Consider the following 13347-nt stretch of genomic DNA (forward strand, 5'->3'; position numbering starts at 1 on the left):
GGATTTCATTTCTATGCTGGTGTCAGGAAACTGGTGTGGGAAGACAAATCCTCTAAGTTGCTTGGTGTCAATTTTGAATCTGTTGAGGGGACAGATTTTACTGGAGTTTTAATCCTCATGGCTGTTGATGTACTCAGCAAAGCAGAATTAAGTGTTCTCTGATGATATGTCAACATGCCCTGACCTGTCTGCATGCTGGGAAAGTGAAGGATTCACAAACTTCCCCTAGGTACAAGTCCTGCACCCTCCAGACTGCTCTATAACAGGAGGAGTTAGCTGGCGCTTGTGGTTTAATTGAAAACCCTTTTTTCTCTGAGCTAAAAGGGTCTCCATGCAGAGCTCATCAAAGCATCATGTATTCCTTCTCATCTTTTACTATTTGGTGAAAAGTGTGTGTGTGTTTGGGAGCATAAGCTTTGATTTTGAGATAGCTTGGCCTAGCTTGGTATTGCAAAGGTAAGGACATAGAGTGCTTTGCTCCAGACTGATGTGCCCTACACTATTTTCCCCTTTGGATCTTTTATTTCTGTTCACAATTAGCCTCCCAAAGAAAAACAGCTCCTGGCATCTGTGAACTAGACAACACTGATGTGGTTACATTCTTCTAGTTGTTGCAGTAGAGCAGTCTGAAGCTGCAAATACCTGACAGTTGTGTTTACCTGACCCCATGCCTGGTGTTGTTCTCAGGTTCCCAGAGATAAAAGGCTGTTGTCTGTTAACAAAGTGAGTGATAATCAAGAAGACCAAGATAAAAGGTACAGTATTATTCAAAATCATACACCCAGCTACTAACAGTGTTGATCAGTTACAAACTGAAGGAACTATGATAACCCAAGGGTTCATGGGTTTCTTTCAGAAGGTAAAAGAATGAAGACTGTTTTGAGAAGCAAACTTTACTCCTTTTTACTTTCAATTTATTAGAAAACCTGAACATTATTATTAAACATGCAATTTGTGAAGTAGCAGAAAGTATCATGATTTATTTGTGTCTTGTTTTGCTGCTGCTGACATTAGTAAAATCATATTATATGGACAATTGGCTGTTGGCTGCTTTTCTTTCAATTTTCTTCTAGAATAAAAAGTGCATAGTTTGGCCTCAGTACCCTGATTTATTCCGTTTTATTTAACATAACCTAGGGTCTGCCCAGAAGCAAATAAAGTGACTCTTTAAAATTATTTGCTCAAAATTATTTTCTTACTCCTGTCAGATTTCAGCCTTCCTCAGGCTAAAACTGACTTGAAAAGTCAGAGGAAGCTGACTCCTGCCTTTGTTAAGACTTGTGGACAAGAGAGAGTGTATATTTATGTAGACAGATCTAAGTTTCTACATATATAAAGGTATCATCATGTAAAATTACGGTGGAGAGAAGCTACATAAGGTTTACTTCAATGTAGATAATTTGGGACAACCTCAGATATACTGTGCTGGCTGTGTGAAGTGGAAATTTAAATAGGTAGTAGTATAAATTCACGGTTTCAAAATAGAATATGAAACTTTTTTTGAGGGACAGGTTTTCTTCTGTAAACACTAGAGAAATTCCTAAGTTGAGTGTGATTGACAAAACTGGCCTTTGGTGGAAAGCCAAGAGAGAAGGAGCTGTAATGTCAGAGTGTATCTCCTGTGTTGAAAACAAAGCAGTGTGTTGCACCTACTAAAAGTTTTATGAACTAACAATTTTATGTGAGTGCAACTACTATCAGCAATCAGATTGCTTTCAACAGGAGCCGTAGGTAGATGTGGGAATGCAGCTTGAGGTTACTTTGCAGCCGTTGTAGTCTACTCTGATACAATGGGATTCCTGGGCTTGCCCTTACAGAAGAGCATTGGTACCAGAGTTACACAAACAGTAGTGGCCTGTCAACAGCCTGAAAGAGCATGCATCAGCATATGAACTTTGCTGTTGGTATTCTGCCATTTCACATGCAAATTATCTACTGTGAATAATCCATCCCTCACCTTACTCTTCATGCTTATTTTATGCCCAAAGGCTGTTGCACTGATGGTTTGATTTTGCATCCAAATTATAAGACAAGGCAAAACCAACCTCGGATACCCAGAATTTATTGCAACAGTTCATACTGATTATAGGTCAAATCAAATGCATTATCTTTCTCCAGCTGTTAGAGCTCTGGATCTCTCTGCTTGCCTCACGATGTCTGTTGCCTAGTATTTGTTAGTGTACTAAATCTTACAGCAGTGGCTTATCAGAATTGAAAAATCTCCTTCCCGGCCATCTAAGAACATTAAGCTATTTAAGGAGGAGGTTTACTCTTACCAGGACACTTCATAATATCTTTTGGTTTTGTCTCACAGAAATTGTCTTAACACCACAGAAGCTCAGAGTAATTTGAGTGGGGGAGAGAACCGTGTGCAAGTCCTGAAGACGGTGCCGGTTAACCTTTCCTTGAATCAAGATCCTTTGGAGTCATCCAAAAGGGAATACAACACAAATGTGTCTGGGAGCTCAACACCCATCACTGGGACTGGAGTGACTGTGGTTAAAGCAGAGGAGTTCACCCCTGTTTTCATGACCCCACAAGCACACTATGCAAGAGGAGAAAATGAGGAGCACCGAGGTGTTATCTTTGAACCATATGAAGTGTCCAACATTGCTCCCCACACAAATTATCTCAAAGAAGATCAGCGCAGTACTCCTGACAGTACGTACAGCGACACCTTCAAAGATGGAGGAACAGAAGTAAGTTTTTCACCTCCAATTAGCATCTAAGAAGTCAATAAAAAACTGTAAACAAGATAAGGTGATTTGAGCTGTCCACAAGAGCCTTTAGAACAACAGTGATGCTTGTTTCAACAAATTCAATTCTGCTTCTTGCCATGTTCCTGTCAGTCTGTGCTCTGATTATAGGGGAGAATCATGAGGCATTTCAGAAGGCAGATTTAAAGTTGTTTATTGGAAACTCTGAGAATAATAGACCCTGATCTTTTGTCTTCTGGGATATTGTCTTGAGTAGAGGGTAGTTGCCACTCTGAAAGATTTGTTTTCTGTTAGCAAGATCTGCCTTCTGAGCTATTCATAACACTAAGAAATAGCAGCCACTTTGTGACTGGGAAGTTCTGAATGCTCTTGTTAAAGTGCAAATGAGTCTCTTCTGCTAGATAAACCCAAGTAATTTATTCAGAAGCTGTCTGTTGCACTAAGCTTTAACTCTGCAACATGGGCGAGTGAGAAAAAGTAGTAGAATTAGGTGACTAAAGGGGAACGGAGAAGTTAACAGGCAGGGAGACTTTGGTGGGTGTATATGTAGGGGAAAGAGAAAAGAGATAAGGAGCTACCTTGTAACTATTTTACAATTATGCTGAGGCATACCAATTATAGAGTCAACTTTAATATGGTGAGTACCCTCTCTCTGCTTTTGCCGGCTGCAGAATAATGCAAACAAGCCAGAAATGTAGAAAGGTAGAAATTACTTAAAGCTGACAGTAGCTCTGCAAATAATGAGAGATATTAGGGGGTAAAGATCTCATTGGTGTTTTCTCCTCTAACTCTTACGAAATTGTAAATGTAACAAAAGTACAAGTCAAACTACATTAGGGCTGAGTTAGTCTGACTGGATATGTAAGACATTTACTGTTTGTATGTGTATTACAGAAAAGTAAATTGTCTCCACACAAGCATCATGGATCAGGATGTCTGGAGGCAAAATCAATTTTCAGATATAGAACACATCTAGGTCAACTACATGAATAATTAATGGAGAAATCTAGCCTGCCATTGAAAAATCAGTAAGATCAAACTTTGGATTAGAAACACTGCTCTGCATTAGCAAATCACATCAGCTATTGTTTATTGTTATTGCTAAATGGCTCTTTATGTGACTCCAGTGATACTGCACTTGTGGTTTTCCCCAAGGTGCTGTAGCTGAGTGATTCCATCACATTGGTTTGTTCTGGGACACACTGCAAAGTGCTATCGAGTATGCAAAGTTGTTTAACTTGGAGGGAATTTAGATCCATACATTGCCCTTGCACCCCAAACTCCACTTAGCCCCTATGTGCTGTGACTGCTTTTCCAGCCCTGTGCCATTGTGTAGGGACAGCCGTATGAAGGTATGGGAAAGCATAAGGCAAGATGTTAAAATGTACCGAAAGAGAAACTTGTGCTAAGTTAGTGTTTAAGGTAGGAATACAGTTGTTCTTACTAGTTTTCCTATTCACTTGGTGAGATTGGCTGCAGTAGATTTGCTCTGATACTTGCGCAGTTTTTAAACACATTATGAATATGTATTTAGAAATAGTTTCAAAATGTTTCTTGAGTGACTTAGTTCTGTTATACTGAAGAGTGCTGAGTATTTATAGACTCCTGTGGTAGTGCACACTTCAGTCAGTCACTTGGTATATTATTCAGATGCAATTTCAACAGTTACATAAATATACCTTGCATATCTCTTTCATTCTTATTTAGGTGTTATTAATTTATTAGTTCTTTATAGTATAGACAACATTTTCAACGACAGGTAAGTAAATTTAATGTTTTTGACAATGTCAGCCTTTAGCCTTCATATAAAGTGTGACGACTAGCACATTAATATGGGACCATCCTTATTGTAATACCCTTCAGATGTGAGATTTCTTAGAGCATTTAGTTTATCTCTTCTGCTGCCCATGGATCCTTGACTTCTGCTCTTAAGGAACTCTTCCTAACCAGTACCTAATAATGGGTTGGATGTTTGTTGTGGCACAGTTGTGCATAAGGTAAAAACTCTTTCAAAATTGTCTGCCTTGACACTTAGAATCATAGTATCGTAGAATAGTTAGGGTTGGAAAGGACCTTAAGATCGTCTAGTTCCAATCCCCCTGCCATGGGCAGGGAAACCCCACACTAAACCATGTCACCCAAGGCTCCGTCCAACCCAGCTGTGAACACCACCAGGGATGGAGCATTCACAACTTCCCTGGGCAGCCCATTCCAGTGCCTCACCACCCTAACAGGAAAGAACTTCTTCCTTTTATCCAATCTAAACTTCCCCTCTTTAAGCTTTAACCCATTACCCCTTGTCCTGTCACTACAGTCCCTAATGAAGGGTTCCTCCCCAGCATCCTTATAGGCCCCCCTTCAGGTACTGGAAGGCTGCTATGAGGTCTCCACGCAGCCTTCTCTTCTCCAGGCTGAACAGCCCCAACTTTCTCAGCCTGTCTTCATATGGGAGGTGCTCCAGTCTCCTGATCATCCTCGTGGCCCTCCTCTGGCCTTGTTCCAGCAGTTCCATGTCCTTTTTATGTTGAGGACACCAGAACTGTACACAGTACTCCAAGTGAGGTCTCCCAAGAGCAGAGTATAGGGGCAGGATCACCTCCTTCTCCCTGCTTCTTTTGATGCAGCCCAGCATACGGTTGGCTTCTGGAAACTTCTGGACACAAAACAGCTTTTAATTGCTAACTTGGTGATCCCAAAAGAAGTTCTGGTGATTAAATGTAGTGATCCATCAGTGAATCAGACACATCAGGAAAAACATGTTTTGGGCAACAGGCAAGCCAAGAAGCAGCAGCAGCAATGCTTACATAATAGAGTATGAATGGGCTCATTTGCTCAAAAGGACAGAGTACACATTCTTGCTTAGTCTGTGCAAAAAGCCTTTTTTTTTTTTTTTTGTCCCAGAATTCTACCTTAATGTAATTTTTTTTGATGAGTTCTAATTTCTTTAAGAGTGACTGTAGGTCCTCTTTCATCTGATAAAGCCTGCATTTTGCTCAAACAGAATCTTAGAGAATCACACAATGGTTTGCGTTGGAAGGGACCTTAAAGATCACCTGGTTCCAGTCCCCCTGCCATGGGCAGGGACACCTTTCACTAGACCAGGTTATTCCAAGCCCATCCAACCTGTTCTTGAAGGTAAAATACTTTATGTTAAAAGTAAAATACTTTCTTAGCCCGTCACCACTCCTATTCAACAAAGACAGTATAGCAATCTGAATTTTTGTAAGCATTTCATTGTAGGCATTAAGGACAGCTGACTACACACATATTTTTAAATACAGCAAAATAAAAGAAAAAGTGAAGTCTGTAGGAAAACTGATTTAATTTGAAAATCTGCCTATCTTTGAGACTTGGTACATTTTTACAGGCTTGTTTTAGAATATATTAATGTGTAAGCAGGCAGTTTCATAAGACAGCTGTTTTTCAGCTACATTCTTGTAGCAGTTAGGTTCTGCAAAACTCTAAAAGTTTGACGTAAAAGTATTATGAATTTCTAATGTAAAGACCATGTAGGATTCACTCCAATTTGGGGGGATTCTAAGTTTTAATAGTTGATAGTTTCTTCTGAGGGTTCCTTAAGGAAATGTAATTCTGCTTTTGTTGGCGTTTGCATTTTGATTGTATCAAACTATTTAATTGATGTTTTTATTTTTCAGAAGTATCGCAGTGTGTCAGTGGGGGCTGAAGAATATATTTATGAACAAACAAGGTATGGGATAAGCTTTGAAATGTGTTGACTGGCATCATGTGGGAATGTATTGAGGAGAGGCTGCCTGTATCCACTTCCCACCCTCTCTTTCATCACACTGGGGCACCTGCAGGGCTCCCTCGACTCTCCCCTTCTTCTCCTGTGCATGTTAGCTTTTATATCTGACCAGTTCATATCTTCATCTATTATCTTCCCTCAGCACTGTTTTAAGTTAGTAATTCTTCTGAAGCTCCCTGAAGATATGGAGATTAAAACTGTTGAGAGAGGTCCCCAGGTAATAGGGCTTTGACAGCCAGGTCATGGAAAATCTTCCCCACCTTTCAGGATGGTAGGATGCACAATTTTGATGTCCAGGATGGTTGCTGTGGCTCCACCAACCTTATGGAATTCCCATCTTTATTTTTCCCTTCTGTTTTTTCTAGCTGCTCCTCGTAGGTTTTCTAGGAACACCCCTTGACATTTTACACTGCTTGCTTATAGTACTTCATGTTTACCTATAAAATAAATGAAGCATCTATTACAAACCACGTAAAAGACCCTAAGAATTCCAAAAGTTTTTTACAAAGTTTCAAAAACTGAAGTTTGAAAAGATTAGTGTCCTCCTTAAGCACAGAAAAATGCATGCACAGAATGGGCAAACATTGCAGAGTCACTTTAACTAACAAAGACTGTGATTAGTAAACTTTACAAGCTGGTGCTTCATTTTACTTTTGTGAATGGTTCTGTTGATGTCTGAGAGTTTACTCTCACTTTAGCAACAGGAACATGCCTACATATTTTTCCTAGAGTAGGCATATGACTGCTGCTGTAGTGGAGCTTCCTTACAGCTTGATCTTTTTCCTGAGGAATATTAAAACAATCAGTAACTGCAGTGAGCTCAGAACTGAGTCATTGTATAGGCACTACATATGAAACAGATACTTAACAAAGACTGCTCACTTGCTACATTGGATATTTGTAAAATTGAATCCTGATGCATTGGTATTGTTAACAATTCTCAGACAGTGTCTTTCATGTTATGGCCCAGGTCTGTGTTAGAACAAAACATCCAAATGCTCATTCACAAAAACAAAATACGTCTTTTCTGGGAGCTACCTGGAAGTGATAGGTGCTCAGGAATGAAAACTTCAGGTTGAAAGAAAGAAGTGGTGAACATGAAAGTAATTGGAAGGCTGGTAGAAGATCCTTTAATGACTGCAGGGGGCTTTAGTTAAGACTCGTGGTGAGAATCAGAATAGTATTATAAGAATTTGAGTGACTGCAATAAGTTTTAGGGGTAAGAGTAATCCTCCTGCTATAGGGCACACTTTGATTGCCAGTTCGGAACAAGAAGAAAATTCTCAAGTATTACCACACAGAGACTGCAAAATCAGCCAGGTGCAGTGTGTCTGGGACTTGCATTTTTTGACGTCTTTCTGAAACAGAGTGCCAGGAAACAGAAGACCAGACTGTGGCAGACTGTAGGCAGCTCTGTTAAGACACTGTGTCTGCCTTTAGTTTATCTGAATCCCTTCTCAGTACACATCCTCTTCAGGCCTTCTGTCTGGAACGAGGTTTTGAGGTGCATCTCCCAGGGCACTCAGCATGTTTGGTAGGCGCCTTGCTGCGTGCAACCTGCAGCCTCTTTGTGTGACACGAGATCTGAGGATGTGCCCCCACTGCTGATAGGAGGTCAACCTGCTGGACAAGCATATGCAGCAGGGTGGGTGCTGGGTCCACAGTACCAGTGGTTCTGTTCTTCCAGTCTGCTTGGATGGACATGTACTGCTTGCCACTGTCAACAGAGCCTCTGCTCCCCTTGCACACAGGACTCAGGGACTGCACCAGCACACACCATGGTGGGCAGCAGTGGAGGAGAGTGCAGTCCCCTTCATGCTGCCTTCATGTTGTGTGCAAAAACCTTTGTGTCAGCAGCAACTGCATTCTTGGGAAGTGCTGGTACAGTTGTCAGTGGGTTGAATAGGTATAGGTTTTTACCTTAAGTGAAGTCTTTTTGTTTTTTACCTTAGTTTTGTTCTGATTTGTAACTTTTAAGCAATTAGAAAAACGACTGGATTTCCATTTATAAGCTGAGAAGCACTTAGAAATTGTCTTCATTTGCTTGAATGATACTAAAATAAATAATTGATACTAAACCTTCTGAAACTTCTTACAGTGGATCACATTTTTTTTCTTCTGTGTTCTCTTCAGTGGGGGTTTAAATGGTATTCATGCATTTTAGTGATTTTTGTTTTTTCTATTGGATAATTAAAAATGTTTTTGTCTTCCCTTTATTTCCATATTGCTGTGGCAGTGTTATGATGATCCAGAGTATTTGCTTAAACTAGAAAGTTAAACATACATTCTTGTTTTAGACCAGGATATTCATCCTTTTAGTTCTACTCCAGTATTGCTTGAACAGTTTTGCTGAATTAGGACCTTTGTGAAAATGCTTCCCCCCATAACTCCAATTTGTGAGGACATCCTGCAAATGACTCTTTGCATTAAGCTTCCAAATGCAGTTTGAAGAGATTGATTCTGCAAGGTTAACATTATTTTTTTCATTTAAGAGAATGTGAGGAGCTGCAGGCATCATTTTTATTGGATTATTGTTCAAGCCCGTTATTGGAGGAGGCAGCTGGAAGAGGCTTTTTGAGAATTGTGTTCAGCTAACAGTTCACTAGTTAAAGGAGCTTTGACATTTCATGGGTTAAGAGCTGCTTTAAAGGTGGAAGGTTCTCCTTTGAAGGAGTGTCTTCTGAAATCTGACTTCTACCACAAGAGCAAACTCTTTTTCTCTAATTTTTGTCTTTTTCTAAAGGAGGGTTACTTGATTGCAGATACAACTAAATGCAGGTACTTTGTTCTGATTAATTGTGAAAAGACTGCTTGTAAAAACATTGATTGCATGTTCTCTTTAAGCAAATGAACCTTCTGGTTGTAGTCCTTCTCTGCACTGTGCTGAAAGTAACGGTTGGACTTTCCATTCTCCATGTCCATATTTTGTTTATTGGGGGGGGGGGGGGATGTTTTGTTTGTTTTTTTTGTTGTTGTTTCCCTTTTTGTGATGCTCCTAAGTTTAAATGTCTGTGGAAGTAGCTGATTTCCTGCAAATCATACTAAATCCCCTCCTGGTATTTGACACTCTTACTGTGGGTATGTAGTCTTGTACTTCGTAATTCTTTTCAGAGGAAGTAAAGATGTAGTCTTTGATCCAAGAGACTCAAAGTCCGGATAGTTTTATGCTTGATTGCCAGATATGATGGACTTGGAAAAAGAAAATTACTTTTTTAAATACCTGTGTAACCTTTTCTTGCAATTTTATTGTTAGCTTCTTCTGCCTTGCTTATACAATGCATGAAATAAGTAATAAATGGAGACAAATAGAAAAGGAGAAAGTGATGTGGATTTTGTTGGTGTTTCTCTCCCTGTCTTTTCAGCAGCACTTTTCAGTACACACTAGAAGCTACCAAATCTCTGCGTCAGAAGCAAGGGGAGGGGCCCATGACCTACTTGAACAAAGGACAGTTCTATGCCATCACCCTGAGCGAGACGGGTGACAACAAATGTTTCCGTCATCCCATCAGCAAAGTCAGGGTATAGTTCCATTTCTTTCCTAGATGGGAATGCAGTTCTGCAGATAAATGCGGTTGTGGTTGGTTGGTTTTATTATTATGTTTTTTCTTGTGGGAGAGGACAAAGCAAACTTACTGTTACACCTCGTGCGGAGGTGGGAGAGTCATATTGGTGATGTTCTCAAATATCTTGGGGTCTGTTTTTTGAAGTGTGATCTTATGAGTCAATCATACACATATCTACCTCAGTTTATTAATTGGCAGAATGGTAATTGCACAGATACCGCACTTGACATTGGTGAATTAACCTTTGCTGTGATTAAAGAAAAAGTCAAAGAATTGCTGCATCTGCTGTGTAAGTCCATCTTCACTCACTCATGCTCTTCAACAGCTGCTTTTCAGACAAAATGTGAAGAATTGAAGCCATAGTTTGTGACATGACTTTTAAATAATTTACATAGCATAAGCGTGAGCTTTCACTTGATGTTCATCCAGAAGTACGACAAAATGGATTACTTGCATCTTAGATTCCATAGGTAGCGTACTCAGAGCTTGAGTACTCAGAAACATCTGCCTGGTGAACAGGCCTTCTGTTTTCCCTGGTAATGTTTTTGAGTAAGCAAATCCTAACCCAGTAACCTTGGAATGAACGATGAGCTTCAGAGTTGCTGCCCTGCAAATTTCACCCTGAAGCTGGAAGGGCTGTATATATATGAGGCTGCAAAAGTATTTCCATCCAAATAGATGACATACCAGCAAGATATTGTGACTTTAGTCGAAGGAACCAGTGAAAGCCAATGTGAAGCAGACAACAATCTATGTTTCTGTCATACATAAAATTTAGAGAGACTTCCTAAAGAGAAGCGATCATTTGTAAACCTGAACAGCAGTTAATTTTCAGCCTGGTTTCCTAGGGACATGAGGCTGATGATGGTGTTTCATTGTTGGCTGAAGCTGATTTAAGACTTCTTTGCTGCTGAAAAGTCTCTCTGCCTGCCAGCTGCTCGTTCCTTCCCACTTTGTGGTGCCAGCTGTAGTACTTGTACAGCCACAACAGGAATTGGGAGCTCACTGGTCTGGCTGAAAACCAGTCCTCATAAGTCTTGTTCAGTGTGCAGCCATATGAGTTTTGAAGCTGTGGCAGCAGAATCATAGAATGGAAAATTGTAAAGAAGAGACCATTTCTTTTAGAGGATATACAGTTTACAGAAGATTGTGAAACCACATGCAACTTTCATACTTTCATGATCATGTTCTGTTTGTCAGGCTCCCAGCCAAGGAACTGTTGAATTTATTGCCAATTCCATACAAACCTGATAGGTGTAAGAGGTTCTCAAAAGTATTAAACCTCTGTAAGTTCCATAGAAGTGTTTCATGGAGAAGAAAGATTGTCTTGGTGGAAGAGCTGCAGTCTATACTGTCAGTTCTGGTTAGTGCATCAGCTGGCCAGCCAGCACATACTTGATGGCCAGCCAGTATGCCCATGCATAGTTCAGGACTCATCCACACATATACCCACACAGTAAGTAGCAAGGCATGGGAGGCGCAATGATGACATTCAGCTTTTATAGGTGGAATGGGGAAGGTCACAAAGCATGTGAAGAGTTATGGTGGTGATTGTGTGAAGGGTCATAAATCATGAATCAATTGTGATCCAGCTCCTTGGCTTATGAAACAGCTTGATGATGTTTTTTATGAGCTTAGTGACTCAGGGTTAAATGAAAAATGGAAACAAAAGAGGATCTTTAGAAGTATTTAAATTTCTGTTCTCTGTGATTTCTTTTCACTTCATTTTACCTATTATGAGCATTCTTTCACTATTTTGTGGGGTTTTTTGTTTTGCTTGCCTACAACAGGGCTTTTAAAAAAAGTGCAAACATGCAAAGTTTTGCTTGAAGTTTCCATTTGTTCCCTTTGAATCACACAGTTTAATAAAAGGAATCCAGATCTTGAACTGACGAAAAGCTCAGCAAAACTCAGTAGTCATGCTGATTTTGTCATTAATGCATGTATGCAAGAGTCCTGCTTCAAGAAAGGGTATTTGGACTATGTATGCTAAACTTGAAAATGTCCTACCTTTAGCCAGTGAGCCTAAACTCCATAAGAACACATTCCTTTTACAGTGTAATGTCATCTTCCAGAGTGGCAAGGAATCTGAATTCCAACAACTGGACTGGTCTTGGATCAGAACTGGAACTGGGGAATCCTCTGACTTTGAAGTGACCGCTTTTTACTTAAGGGAACTTAGACTTCTTAAATCAAAGAATGCAACTAAATTCTATTTGGACTATCAAACCCATAATTCTAGGCCCTGCATTATTTTCAAACTATATTTCTTCTGCCCTGAGTCTTTAAGTGCACGGCGATATTGCACTGGAACAAAAATCAGTGATCTTTTACAACCAATATACTGGGAGAGGGTGGTGACTTGATCAGCATTAGAAGCATATCAGAGATTTTAATTTTTGTGTATCTGACTATTAATTGTATTAACTGATGCAATTTCTGGTGTTGGTTTTCTTAGAGCGTGGTCATGGTTGTTTTCAGTGAGGATAAGAACAGGGACGAACAGCTGAAATACTGGAAATACTGGCATTCTCGGCAGCACACAGCTAAACAGAGGGTCCTCGACATTGGTGAGTATAAGACGATCTCCAGATGTTGCAGGGAAGATTGAAGGATGTGGGAAGCTCTAGTATCTTACATTGGGATGTGGTGGGATATATTGGCAATGGCTGCAAGGCTTGTACCACAGTTTTTAGCAATGGCTCGTCCCTGCTAGGACTAGGCTATGGGCGCTATGAAGCAGGATGCAGAAGGAATTGTTTTCAGTAGTCACAAAGAAGAGCTGCCTCTTGCATCCATATTTAGTGGTGTTTCACCTTCTGCTGCTAGGAAGTCAAGGTCTGCACCTCTGCAGGAGTGGCAGTGTTTGTTTCCTTTATTTTTCAAAGGCTGATGCGCTCTTTGATCCAGTAACAGCAGCAGCCCACATAACACTTATGTTAGCTAATCAGGTGTGTAAGTGCAGCCTGAGAGTGAAGATGCCATCAATATGGTGACCACAAAGGAGCACACAGGACTCGTGCACCCCAGTTTTGGGGTCCTGTTGGTGTCAGGGAGAAGTGAAGAAGTGAGCTGTGGTGTGCTCTCCAGAGAGACCTGTTTACTGCTCATCCCATCCACAGTATTTACAAGCCAATTTCAGCCACAACTGCCCTATCCGCATGCTTGGGAGATTTTAGCAAAGGAAGAACACGTTTCTGCTGCCAAGGAGCCTGAAGTTGAAATCTGTGGGAGTGTCTAGACATCAAGCGCTTCTCCCCTCCCACATGCAGTTTACACATGCAGACATCTGCAGCAGATT

General features: G+C 40.4%; 1 protein-coding gene across 4 annotated transcripts in view; it reads left to right on the plus strand.

Moving 5' to 3' along the window:
- The window catches only part of GRHL2 (grainyhead like transcription factor 2), a 67777-nt gene that overhangs the window by 15558 nt on the left and 38872 nt on the right, over positions 1–13347 (plus strand). For 3 of the 4 annotated variants that reach the window (XM_065668711.1, XM_065668714.1, XM_065668715.1), the window contains exons 3-7: positions 688–755; positions 2315–2699; positions 6374–6426; positions 9846–10002; positions 12505–12616. In XM_065668711.1, coding sequence (XP_065524783.1) covers positions 688–755; positions 2315–2699; positions 6374–6426; positions 9846–10002; positions 12505–12616 — 775 coding nt within the window. The remainder of the gene's footprint in view (positions 1–687; positions 756–2314; positions 2700–6373; positions 6427–9845; positions 10003–12504; positions 12617–13347) is intronic. The other variant, XM_065668713.1, reaches the window with a different exon arrangement.

The sequence above is a fragment of the Lathamus discolor genome, chromosome 2, assembly GCF_037157495.1.
Source record: "Lathamus discolor isolate bLatDis1 chromosome 2, bLatDis1.hap1, whole genome shotgun sequence".
In the NCBI taxonomy this organism is placed as follows: Eukaryota; Metazoa; Chordata; class Aves; order Psittaciformes; family Psittacidae; genus Lathamus; species Lathamus discolor.